Source organism: Peromyscus leucopus, chromosome 5 (assembly GCF_004664715.2).
Source record: "Peromyscus leucopus breed LL Stock chromosome 5, UCI_PerLeu_2.1, whole genome shotgun sequence".
Lineage (NCBI taxonomy): Eukaryota > Metazoa > Chordata > Mammalia > Rodentia > Cricetidae > Peromyscus > Peromyscus leucopus.
In genome coordinates, this window is record NC_051067.1 from 85,577,795 (window position 1) to 85,591,966 (window position 14,172).

The 14,172-nt window shown below is 39.7% G+C and overlaps 1 protein-coding gene across 1 annotated transcript in view; it reads left to right on the forward strand.

Moving 5' to 3' along the window:
* Positions 1-14,172, forward strand: part of Nup93 (nucleoporin 93) — a 114,087-nt gene that overhangs the window by 24,025 nt on the left and 75,890 nt on the right. Inside the window, exon 3 of the mRNA XM_028871471.2 lies at positions 8,790-8,907. Within this exon, the coding sequence (XP_028727304.1) occupies positions 8,790-8,907 (118 nt within the window). The remainder of the gene's footprint in view (positions 1-8,789; positions 8,908-14,172) is intronic.

Here is a 14,172-nt window from a genome sequence, read left to right on the forward strand (position 1 = left end):
CTTCTTACTGGCCGTTCAGCTCTTTTTTAGACAAATCATGTGTTTTAGACAGGCAAATTAACACAGTTTCACAGAGTTAGACAAATGCAGCATAAAAGAATGCAACACATCTTTGCATCACTAAACAAATATTCCACAGCATAAACAAATGTAACACATCTTTAACTAGTATACTACAACAAATCACTGCTCCATGTTTTCTTTTTAGCTTTTTAGAATTTATTCATAAAAAGACAACTTAATTTTAAAATGGCATATCATTATCCAGTAAGTATCATTAGGTACCAGAGAAGTACATGTCAAAGCTACAGTGTTGTACCACTTCATACCTACTAGGAAGGTTCTAATAAAAAAGACATGTAATAACATTAATGAGAATGTGCAAAAATCTGGATGAGCCTTCATGCACTGTTGGTTGAAATATAAAGTTCTGCCTCTTTGGAAGATAGTCCAGAGTTCCTCAAAAGGGCATGCAGTTACCATATAACCCAGTGATTCTGTTTTTAGGTATAAATCTAAGAGATATAAACGTGTCTACACAAAACTTGTATGTTAATTATAATGGCAGGTGTCAACCAGCTGATGAATATGTGCACAAAATGTGGCATAGCCATGTAATAGGATCTGATTTGTCAAGAAAGGGGCATATGCTTTATATGGATAACCCTAAAAGTTTAAGTCAAAGAAACTGGTTACAAAAGATTACATTTGTATGGCCCTGTTTGGGTTTTGTCCAGAATAGGCAAATCTGCAGAAAAAGGAAGATAAATGAGGGCTGCCATATTTAGGGCAAGTGAATGGGGAAATGGGAACTGATTTCTGACAAGTAGAGGTTTTCTTTTGGGAGCAATGAAAATGTTATACAATTGATTATAATGATGGTTGGATAACCCTGAGTCTCCACTGAATGTTATACAGTGAATGGATGGATTGTATAGTACGAGAATTACATCACAAGTTCTTTTTGGAGAGTAAGTGATACAAATGTATGTAAATATTTGCTGATTTTAAAAAAGGAAATGCTTTAAAAATACTATTTGTCTTAATTGAACATGGTTAAGACAGACAGGGAAGTGACTCTCGACAAGGAAGTTTTTTTCCCCCAGGCTGGAGAGATGGCTCAGAGTTTAAGAGCACTGACTGCTCTTCCAGTGGTCCTGAGTTCGATTCCCAGCAACCACATGGTGGCTCACAACCATCTGTAATGAGATCAGGTGCCCTCTTCTGTATACATAATAAATAAATAAATCTTTTTTTTAAAAAAAAAAAAGGACATTTTTTCCCCACAGATACTTAAAAATAGAAGAGGCATAGTATACCACAAAGCCTCCCAAGTGAGTACTGGGATTGTTTGGGAGCCAGATTGGTCATACTGTTAAAGGAGCTGATCCAGAATGCTGTAATTTCAAAAGTTGAAATCTTGAAATCCCAAGTCCCCCAAACTTTACTTCTGGTGTTTGGAAAAGCTGCCTCATGAGAAATACAAAGCTGAGCTCTTTAGAAAGGATTAGCCATGCAGTACAGTGATGATGGAAACTTCATGTAAAAAAATACATCATTCATCAGCATTTGCATTCCTTTCAGCTGATGAAATTCCAGGAGGTTTTAATAAATGAAAGCCACATTTATTAAATAAATGAAGAAGCCAGCAGCTACTAACTGCCTCAAAAATAATTATGTGCATGGTAGGATGAGAGGCATTTCGACAGTGGTGCTTCCTAGTTTGATTGCTTGTACTATTTCTGCCAAATTTGTGGTCTGTATATGAGTGTGGTGCAGATTGGAAGGGAAGACATCATAGGTAATGCTTTTGTTGGTATATATCATAGAATAAATTTTTAAAAAACAAGCAGAAAAATAGGTTATCCATCATGCTATTTCATAGGACTGCAGTTATAAAGTTGCATGTACCATCTGCTAGTTACAATGATATATGAATAAAGTGCTTTTATTTGATATTTGTGGATTGAACTTAGGGCTTTAATGCAAGCTAAGCAGGTAGTATACTACCGAGCTGGTGTATATAGCCCCTGGATAGATGCTTATACATTTTGCCTTTTTAAAAATTTACTTAAAAAAATTATGGCATTAGTGTTTTGCCTGTATGTATGTCTGTGTGAGGGTGTTAGATCCCCTGGAACTGGAGTTACATACAATTGTGAGCTGCCATGTAGGTGCTGGGAATTGAACATGGGTCCTCTGGAAGAGCAAACAGTGCTCTTAACCACTGAGCTATCTCTCCAACCCACATTTTGCCTTTTTGACATATTTATTTATGAATATGATTTTGTCTATAACTTTTGTTCTTACATTTTGTCTTAGTCATGACACCATGACCAAGGCAACTCCTTTCCCCAATACAGGGTTTCTCAGTGTAGCTCTGGTTGTCCTGGAACTCCTTTTGTAGACAAGGCTGGTCTTGAACTTAGAGATCCTCCTGCCTCTGCCTCCGGAGTGCTGAGATTCAAGGTGTGTGCTTCCACACCTGACCAAGGCAACTTTTAGAAAAGAAAGATTTTAATTGGAGGCTTGCTTACAGCTTCAGAGGCTTAGTCCCTTATCATCATAATGGGGAAAATGTGTTACTGGAAAAGCAGTTGACAGCTTTACATCCTTATCTGCAGGCATGCAGAGGGAGAGACTGGGTTTGGCATGAGTTTTGGAAACCTCAAAGCCCACCCTCAGTGACACACTTCCTCCAACAAGGCCACACCTCCTAATCCTTCTCAAATAGTGCCATTTCCTGATGACTAAGCATTCAAATATATGAGCCTATGGGGGGTCCATTCTTATCATGCCACCATACAGTTGTAGTATATTTGTTTACATTTGAATAATGTTTATTATTCATAATGTTTTATAAAGTCACCCATGAAATATTCTCATGCTGTTATATGTTTCTCAAATAACCCCTCTTTTAAAAGAGAAATTAGCTGGGTGTGGTAGTGCACACCTATAGTCCCAGCAGAAACACTCCAGGACATCCAGGGCTGAATGAAACAAACAGCAACCTGTCTCAAACAAACAAAACAGCAATAAAAACCCCTGGGTTCAACACACACACACACACACACACACGCACGCACGCACGCACGCACGCACGCAAATAAATGACTTTTGTGGTTGTTATTTTGAAACACGGTCTCATGTAGCCCAAGCTGACCTCAAGCTCTGTGAAAGGAGATTACCCTGAACCTCTACCTCCCAAATGCTAAGATTACAGGTGTGTACCTCTGTGTCATTATACCTGACTCCAATGAATCTCTTTTATGTTCTTTAAATTAATTTTCCCAGAATTATATTTTTGGTATTTTGATCCTTTGAGATTTTGACATTCAGGGTTATGGTTGTATAGGATTGTGTTTTTTGGGATTATAGCACAAGCCTAATCAAGAGGCAGCTGGAGCAAGGGCAGGGACTTTCATTGTGGTTTCTGTAGAAGAGCAGGGTAAATATGATTAGAATTGGTTAGTGTGGGGAGTATTAGTAGGCTGTGGTACAGGGACTGTCTCTAGTTATCTGGTTCCTGACCTTGGCCTGGTTAGGAAAGAAGATTGTGACCCAGACTCTGATCACCTGTGAGAATCTGATGAAGGAGATGATTGGAATGTGGGATGTGGATTGATTGGTGTCTTAGCTAGGGTTACTATTGCTGTGAGCAGACACCATGACCAAGGCAAATTATTAAAAGGAACTGTTTAATGTGGACTTGCTTATAGTTTCAGAGGGTTAGTTTGTAACTATCATGTCAGGGTGCCTGACAGCAGGCAGGCAGAGCATAGGAGCATAGCTCCTGGGTAGGCCAAAACACATTAGCAGTTGTAGTGGTGAGCCTTTTGAGATGGGAAGAGGAGATACAGTTAGAACATCTAAAGTAAACCTACAATTCAGTGTTCTTGAATTTGAATTGAAAGCAATAATATTAATTTATGTTGTAATTTATCTCAGCAAAACCAAAAACTCCATTTCTAGCTCTGCTGTTGAAGAGGCCTAGCAGCAATACACAATCCTGGTTGCCCAGAGAATTATCTATAAAGTCCTTTAAAGGTAACTAGGGCTCTTTGTAGAGTTAGCTGATCCTTGGTCTCTGTTTAAGACATACATGAAACATCTTGCCATGTCAGGTGGCAAAGTTATAAAGACTTACTGGAGTCATTTCAGAAAGAACTCAGAAGGCAGTACTTATTCATACATGTGAGTAGTGGTTTAATGTATGTAAGGTTCTGGGTATATCCCCAACACCATAAGCCCCAAAACACTCCCACCATACAACAACACAGTAAAATCAAATCAAACTTTAAAACTTTGAAATAAACTTGAAGAGGCTTCTACTGGCCAATGGTGAGACAATTTGAACATCTGAAGAATAAGACATACATTAGGAGGTTGGAGAGATGGCTCAGCATTAAGAGCAACTGGCTGCTCTTCAGAGGACCCAGCACCCACATGGCAGCAATTCACAACCATCTGTAACTCTAGTTCCAGGGGATCTGACACTCTCTTCTGGCCTCCGTGGCATCATGTATGTACACATGTGGTACACAGACATACATGCAGACAAACACTCATACATATAAACTAGAAATAAATCTTTAAAAAAAACTTTAAAATGTAGTAGGTTGAAACATATTAAATGTGTTTTAGTTTATCCGTTTATATTGATACTAAAATAAAAATCAGTCATGTTGAAGGACACTAGATAACCAGCTCACTATTTACTATTTGTAAAGGTAGAAATAGAGCGCCACTGTTTAAGGTATAAGCACAGCTGAGTCTCAGCAGTGGGCATCAGTGTCCACAGATATTCCGTACCTCCTAATGGAAGTGTGACCAGAACAGATACCACAACAACATAATGGTGCCTGCATCTACTCAGAATTTATCTTTGCTGCTCTGAGTGTACTCTGTATCAATAACCTAAGTGTCAACTACAAGGTTTTGAAGTGAATGTCAAGCTCTATCCCAGAGCTGTTGATTCAAAACCAGCATTTTAAGAAGTCAGGTGATTCATATGTATAATTAAGTCTGAGTTACATTGTTTTATAAGGCACGTCCAAACTCTTCCACAAAGAAATTAGAAGGAAAAAAATAAGATGGAAGGAAAACCTATAAAGGAAAAAAGATTTAGAAAGCATACCAGTCATCCACAAGATCTTACTTGGTACTCATTCAGATGAACGCAAATCTTCAAATTATGAAACAGTTAGAAAATATCTTCAATCTACCATAATCTATTTCAAAATAATCTGGTAGTGGAAAATAGGTGGGGCAGGTGGGATAGGATTGATCATGCCCTGTGGGTTGTTAAAACTGAGTGACAGGTACTAAGAAATTCAATTTTTTTTTTTTCGAACAAGGTTTCTCTGTGTAGTTTTGGTGCCTGTCCTGGATCTTGCTCTGTAGACCAGGGTGGCCTCAAACTCAGAGATCTACCTGGCTCTGCCTCCCGAGTGCCGGGATTAAAGGCGTGCACTACCACCACCTGGTGAAATTCAATTTTTTTTGGAGCTGATGATTGATCCCAGGACATTGTGCTTGCTAGGCAAGTGCTCTACCACTGAGCTAAATCTGCAACCCCGAAATTCATTATTCAATTTTGTATTTTAACCATTTTTTTAAATAACAGCCAGAAAAGAGAGACTGACTAGGATAGCATAATCATAAAGGAAGTATTGGTGAGGATGTGGGAATTATGTATGCTGGTAGGTTACAAAATGATGTGGCTGCTTTGGAAAATGGTCTCTGCTCTTCACAAGACTGAACAGAATTCTGATTTAACCTCGCAGCTCTGCTCCAATGTATATATCCAAGAGAAATGTAAACATTCTTGCAAAACCTGTGTATAGGTGTTCTTGGCAACATTTTTCACAAGAGTGAAAACCTTAGGAGCAGCTCAATGCCCGCCCACTGATTGATTAATGGATACATAAAATGGGGTATGGTATAAAATACGATTAATTCTTTTGGTTTTTTGAGACAGGGTTTCTCTGCGTAGTTTTGCGCCTTTCCTGGAACTCACTTGGTAGCCCAGGCTGGCCTCAAACTCACAGCGATCCGCCTGGCTCTGCCTCCCAAGTGCTGGGATTAAAGGCGTGCGCCACCACCGCCCGGCTACGATTAATTCTTAATATCCACCCCAGATAGATGACCCTCAAAAGCATTACACTAAGAGGAAGACACCACTCACAAAAGACTTGTATTATTCCATTTATATGCATTGACAAGATCTCATAAGGGGAAAAGGGAGACATTTCTCATGATAGGGCTTTCTTTTGGGGATGATGAAAATATTCTAAAATTGCTGATGGTGATGATTATATGCTTCTGTACAAATATATTAAAATTACTGAATTGTATGTACACTGTAACTGATGGGTTTTGTGGTAAGCAAATTCATATCAGTAGAGCTGTTGTGAAAGGAGGGAGAACATTATACTAATGTTCTTCTTTGCCCGACAGTAATCAAAATAGGTCTTTGAGAAGAGGTTTGTGTAGGTGATCCTGATAATCAGCCAGGTGATAAGCACTGTAGAAGGTAATTATTAAGGCTTGTTAGGAGAGAGGTGGGCTGCCTGTCAGATATGTTCTCTTAGAAGGGATGCCCCAGGGATGTTGTCCTAGTTGACCCAAAGCAATTAAGAATCTACAGGGAGGAGCTGTCTGAATAAGCACAATTTATTCCATCATATTTACCAGAATACTGCTAAGCATAGAGGAGCCCTTTTTCTTCTTTGAGAAAGCTGTTAGATTGTGATTGAAAGTCTTCACTTACACTCATAGGTATTAAGTGTGCTCCCAAATGCCTTAGTGGCAGCAGCCTCCTTTGCTCCTCCTCCATCTCCATCATCATCATCTTGGGTCTCATTTGGTCTGGCTTTCTAGCCTCTTACTCAAGGTGAAACCAACTTTGTTGGTGACATTTTGGAGTCACCAAATCACAATACAAAAAATGGTGATCTAAATAACCTAACTAGTTAGTTAGGCATGTAGGCACACTTTCTGTTTCTTGAGTTGAAAGGCACAAAGACAAGACTTCCAAAAACAAAAACATACATACAAAAAAGGGGGCTGGTGTAGGTAGTTTTCCTGTCCTGGGAGTCACTCCCATGAAGACTTAATTATAAATGCTCAGCCAATAGCTCAGGCTTGTCACTAGATAACTCTTACCCATACTTAAATTAACCCATATTTCTTGTCTGTGCTTTGCCACATGGCTCGGTACCTTTTTTCTTTTTGGTTTTTTCGAGACAGGGTTTCTCTGTGTAGCTTTGCACCTTTCCTGGAACTCGCTTTGGAGACCAGGCTGGCCTTGAACTCACAGACATCCGCCTGCCTCTGCCTCCTGAGTGCTGGGATTAAAGGCGTGTGCCACCACCTGCTGGCTCAGTACCTTCTTTCAGTATGGCTTGCTCATCTTGCTTCTCCCTGCATCTGCTGGTGACTCCTCTGACTCCACCTTTCTTCCTCCTAGCATTTTCTCTGTGTCAGGCTGTCTTGCCCAATCTCTTCCTGCCCAGCTATTGGCCAATCAGCTTTTTATTAACAATGAGAGCAATACATATTCACGATGTACAGAAAGATTATTCCACAGCAGGCTGGAAAGATGACTTAGAGGTTAAAAGCACTGCTTACCCCTCTAGAGGACCTGAGTTTGCTTCCCAGCACCCATGTCAAGGGGCCTGTGAATCCAGTTCCAGTAGATCCAATGACCTTCATGGGCACTGATGTACACATGGCATTCTTTCACACATCAGTGAATAAAAATAAAAATAAATCTCAACAGAAAAGCTGACCTAACTTGCCCACGTCTCTTTCTTTCAAAGAGCTTTAGATACTAGTCAAGATATGTTTCTTGTTTTGATTTTTGAGAGAAGGGCTCTTTATAGTCCAGACTAGTCTTGAGCTTGTAGTTTGGTTTAGCCTTTCTAACTGATGTACAGTTTTATACTGGACTATCTATTTATTTTATATTTTAAATTTGTTCATCGTTTTGTTGCCTAGAGAGGAGAAATGAAGTTGACTATATTCCCATTTCTCTTCAGAAACTTTTATTGTTCAGAAAGCAGCCTGCTGTATTCTTGGCTGAGCAGAGAGGGAATTTGGAGGTGTAGTGGCATGGTACCTGCATTTTGAAGACAAGCCATGCAGAACTAGCCTTTGATTGTTTTGACTACCCCTGAACAAGCTATCTGCTGCCCCGGACAGTTTAACGTTTGGACCTGGGTACTCCTGGGTTAAAATGCCCCTTGAGGCTTTGTTTCAGAAGCTGTTAAATGTGGAGTGGTGGTGAAGAGTTTGTATTCTAGATCTAGGATGGATTACTTGTGTCTACCATATCCTGGCAATCCTTCTGTAACTTTGGACAAGTTGGTTAATCTTTTTATGCCTTAGCTTCCCATCTCCAAAACAGGAGTGAATAATTAATCTACCTCAAGGGGTTCCTGAAAGTGTTTGGAGCTGACTATGGTGTTGGTATTGTTCCCTTCTGTAATGAGGTGCTCCCTCTAATTCAGTCATTACCAAAACTTGGATATCTTACTCCCAAATGCAGTGTGTGTCTGTTGTTTCAGTTTGTAGAACTTTATGGGCAGGTAAGAAATCAGGCACACAGAAGCACCCGGCCAGAAGATGGAAGTGTTCCAGTCAGGTGCTCTACCATTTGCTCTGGTCTCTTCCTCTACTCCAAGATAGGAGGTTTTGAATGAAAACAACTCTAGTATTTTATGGCATGTGTTACACATCTAATACTACTTTCCCTCTTTGTCTTCCTGCCCTACACCCCCATATAGATCAGTTCTTCTTGGGTCACGGGGACTTGACATATCCCACATCTCCCAGAGATTGGAGAGTCTGAGTGCAGCAACCACTTTTGAACCTCTTGAGCCTGTGAAGGACACAGACATTCAGGTAAGAGCTGCCAGCTGCAGGTGCAGCCTGGAGCATGTACCCAGGCTGTAGGCTTGGCCCTTTCTTCACCAATTGAGTTAAGACTGCCACTTTCTTCATTAATTTTCTGCTTACCCAGCTACTAAAAGAACAGGAGACTCAGGTTTGGAGATACAGAGGGGGACCGTTGGGTTGTTTTCAGAGTGCTCTTTGTGGCTAAATTTAAGAAAGCAATTCCAACCTGTACTTTTTAGATAATTCTGGTTCTGAGAACAGATTTCACTTCCTGACTTGGGCTTAATCCAAGGCACAGAGACAGGAGTCGTTAGGTTTCTCTTGCTTGCTCTGCTGGATCTCAGATAACTTTACTATTTGTTCACATTTCTTTTTGCATCTTGCTTGTATTGGAACTTAAAGTGCTATTTACTGAAATCAACTCAGTGATTTCCAGGAAGTATTTGGCTGCATTAGTGATACCAGGAAATGGCCTAATAGAGCACCCCAATCTCATTGAGCCCGACATGCCACTACTGCTGATTGCTGTTTTAATCTAATCAGAAACTGCTGTAAACTTGTTAAGGAGAAACCTCATAGTTTGTTTGGTGTAGGAATGAAAGCACAGCATGGAGTGCCGTGCTGTTTGCATTGGTTTACCTGTTCCTGTTTTTGTGTGTTTGCTCGCTGGGACCCACTCCTGTATGGTCTGGCCTCAAGTGATCATGATCCCCCCTCCTGAGTAGTGGGGACTAGGCCACCGCCAACCTTGATTTCCTTTGAAATAAAAGGGATTCAGGTCCCACAAAGGCAGGTCCAGGAAGAAATGGGTGGTAATTGTGTGCTCTATGGGCTGGGCTTAATTGGTACTGTATCCCTAAACCTGTTGAAGACCTATGATAGTTCATCTGATGACTACATTTCTGAATTTAATCTAATTTGAAAACCTATACTTTTGAGGGCAGACTAGAAATCATTGATATTTGCCCCACCTGCAGGGCTACAACAGGTTCTCGACCACCCTAAGGAGGGAATGTAGGGACAGGAGATACAAAGGAAAACACACCAAGTCTAGATTCTGATCAAGGTGCAACTTTATTTTCTTCCAGAAGGGTTTATATAGTTCCTGCAGGGTCGGGGGAGCAAGAAGCTGTCATCTGCATAAGGTGGGGCAAGCTAACAGGATGTTTGTATAGGATGTTTACAGGGTGAAAGGGTCAAGGGCTCTGACTCAATGTCCTGTTGCTAGGCAACCCGACTGTAAGATGATCTAGTTCCCTGTCTTATCAGGGGTCTGTATTTTTCCACTAACTAGAGATTCTGTCCTTGTCCCTGACAGATATTCATGATTTCTTCCATTATTGATATGTTCCCCAAATAGGAAAACACAGAGGTTTTTATTTTATTTTGCTTTTATAACAAACATTACCTAATCTCAAGTGCAACTGCTGGATTTCTGTGATAATGCTTTTAACATTGATGACATGGCATGAATGGGACAGAACTCAAATACTATGAATAATCAACATATATTTTGGGAACTGGTTCTGGCTGTAGGGTTAAGAGTTATTATCTCTTCCAACCATTTGCTTAATGTAAGAACATCCTCCTTCAGCACCCTTTAGATGGTTTCCTAGCAATGTATGCTCAGTCATTTTTTTGTCAGATAATAATAAGTCAGAATTTCTTAATTTGGAATGATTATTGCTGTGAGTTTTAGTCTTTTGTAAGGAAAATCTTTGAACTTTAAAGTAGCTTTAGGTTTTAGAACTTCCCCTCTTATTTGGACTTTACCATAATAGCTTTAAAATACAAAATAATTACTCCAAGACCATTGTGTGTATGTTCTAGTGTGTTTGCCCACAGCAAATTGATGGTTTTAATTACGATAATGTGGCTCAATTGATCTCAACCTGTGGGTTGTTCCAACCTTTTTTTGGGGGGCATGTCAAATGTCCCTTTCACAGGGTCACATATCAGATGTTTACATTACAATTCTTAACAGTAGCAATATTATATTTATAAAGGAGCAAAAAAAAATAATTTTATGGTCGGGGTCACCACAACATGAGGAACTGTGTTAAAGAGTTGCAGCATTAGGAAGGTTGAGAACCACTGATTTGTGCTCACACTTTATGTAGGTCCAGCTTACATGTTGGAGCCTGATTAATGTAGTGCCACTATTAGTGTTGAGTGGTTCTCCTTTCTCTCTTCTTCTGGTCTGTTTCGGTTGTGGGTAGGAGTTGAATTGGACATCCTCAGTTGCTTGGTTTAGAAGTACAGCTGATGGTCTGTCTGTTTTCCATTCACATATCATACACCTGATAGAATTACAAGAGTGAGTTACTACATCCTGCTTGATTGACTTTTGTATTGATTATATGAACTTTTGTATTTAAAATGGTGAATTTTTTTAGACAAGAATGTACTATACCATAACCCCGAAGGCCAAATATTAGAGTAGAACTGTCGCATGTGTTTCTAAGATCCTGAATACACTGTCGTGAAAGGAAGGGCTGGCACAGTCTCTGACAGATGCTGGTCAGGACCTCACTGCTTGTTGTTTGCTGTCTTATAAGCTCAGAGGGCATGTTTCCATGTGCATACTGTCTCTTTCTGTTTCCTTCTGTTTCTAATGGAGCTTGAAATTAATATGGGTTTTGTTTCTACTGTTTTGTTTGTCCTAATCAATGATGCTGGCATGCATTGAGAATACATTTTTAAAAAGTTGCTGTGGCCAGCAACGGAAATATGTCTTAGAAACCACTTAAATATAAATATGAATGATACTTAATAGAATTTTTGAAAATGTTTATTGATTTTATTTTTTGGAAACAATCATAAAGAAGGCCTATACAAATTTGTGTAAGAGCAATAATGTACTAGGACATAACTGCTGAATTGACTATACTGGACTAGTCAAAGTGACTTTGTAGTACATGGGCACGAGATTTACAGAGATCCACTTGCTCTTCAGTCTTGACCAAAAAAAAAAAAAAAAAAACGGGGGGGGGGGGCGGGGGACGGGGACGGATGGACAGATTGCATGTCTTCACCATGATTTGAACACATCTCATGGATCATATAATAACAGTAATTTACATTGGTTTCACATAGTTGTATTCTGAGCTTTTCACTACATTGCATGTATAATTCAGTAAGGCTATGCAGAGATAGCCTGTTCAGGCCATAAAAATGGGAGCTACATTTCCCAGTGTTAAAGCTGTAATATTTCTAAATGGCATTAAATCAACATTTCAATAATTGCACCTAATTACCAGAAACTAATATTAATAGGTGCCCTAGGACAATGGGAGTTTATTCTTTTACATTTTTGAGTTCTGAAATTTGAAATCAAATGTTGGCACTATTGTCCAGAGCTCTAGGGGAGAAGCCCTCCTCCAGGTTTTGGTGGTTTCTCATTTCTTGGTTTGTGGCAGCATCTTATTATCCCACTCTGCCTTTATAGGTTCTTCCTGGTGTTCAGAGTGAAATTACCATGTCAGTTCAGATGATCCATCTTAAAGCACTGTTGTAAAAAGGAAAGGCAGGTGCATTCATTGGACGATTTCATATCGAGATCCTTAGTCACATTTACAAGGAAGATTATGTTTACAAGTTCTCAGGGTTAAGTTTTGAACATTTCTTTCTGGGAACATTCTTCAACCCGGTATGTGCCAGAAATGTTCAATCTTTTTTTTTTTGAGTTGAGGACCTAACCCAGGGCCTTGCACTTGCTAGGCAAGCGCTCTACCACTGAGCTAAATCCCCAAACCCAGAAATGTTCAATCTTTCACTCAAAATCATGAAACATCTTCAGCTGAACTCCATAGAGAGTACTGGAGTGGGCACTTAGAGCTAGCTGTCCTCATGACTAGGCCAACAAGGCCAGTGCATCCTCAGTTTTCTCTTGGGGCCTTTAGGAAGTGAGGCTGACCACACACATCTCGATTCCCAAGTTCAGTGCCACGAGTTCTATCCAAACAGGTCACCAAACAATATTGTGTTAGAAAAATGTCAGTCCAGACCTTTTCAGTTATAAACAGTCTGCTGCTTATAACGCATGAGACCAGAAAGCTCTCTACTTCTTTACTTCATAGGGTAAAGAAGCAATGTAGCCTTTGGTCTCCTGGTACTACTATGTAGCCCATGCTGGCCTCCAACTTCATAATCTGCCTTAATTAGCAGATTATGTTTTATAAGAGTAAAGGGGGAAGCAAGTATTAAGTAAAGGATACATTATCATGAGAAAAATTAAGTCAGGAAAGCTGATATGTCACATGTACAGCATTGGTGTTGAGATGCTTGTTAAGCCATTTGCTTACCACACTGTATTTATGATAAAATATTCACTGTTTTCCTTCTTTTTCTGTTCTTGGAAATGTAGAGTATGCTCAGACCACTCAGTTTATTTTTTAAACAGTAAGAAGAGAAACTGAATGTCTTTGTGAGTTTAAAAAATCAGTGCTGTAACCCCTTATCATCCAAATTGTTATTTTCAGTTTGTCTTTGGATTTTCTATCTTGAGAAAGAGACAGTATCATCTAAACACAGCTATATAAAAAATGAAAGAGGACAAGAAGCTGTGGTGCTCACTCATTGTGTGTTTGGAACAGGTTGCAGAAATCCTGTGCAGTTTGCTGGAGATAGTGTTGGATTTGCCAGAATGATTGGCATGATGAGTAGCAGCTCTTTGGGAACATTACTGGGTAAATATTAATTCTGTAAAAGAAGAACAGCTGGAAACGTCTTCTAGTCTGAATTAGTTGAGGGCAAGTACAGTCGGAGTGGGCAAACCAGACCTCAGTACTGGGACTACTGCACTGCTTTTACTTTATTTGTGGGAGTATGTGGTTGGTATTGTTTTTAGATACAGACTTGCTGTGTGCACCAGGCTGGCCTTAAAATCTTCCTTCTTCTGCTTACTGGGACTAAGTTGTGATCCAGTATGCCAGGCTCTAGGACTCTTTTTTTTTTTTTTTTTTTTTTTTTTTTTTTTTTTTTGCAAGAGTCTCACTGTATAGCTTCGGCTATCCTGGAGCTTACTCTTAAAACAAGTCACCCTCTGCCTCCCAGTGCTGGGTTTAAAGCGTGTTCCACCACACCTGGTTCTAGAACTGTTTTTAAAAAAATGAGTTTTCTTTGCTTTTCATCTAAAGCGAAGGTCTAACAGAGCTTGGTAGGAAGCTTACAGACAGATGAGGTTCATTCATTAGGTTTACATCCATTTGCATGCTGACCATTTGCTCTGCATCCTGAGAGATGGTTTGAGTAGGCAAACACCTAACTTCT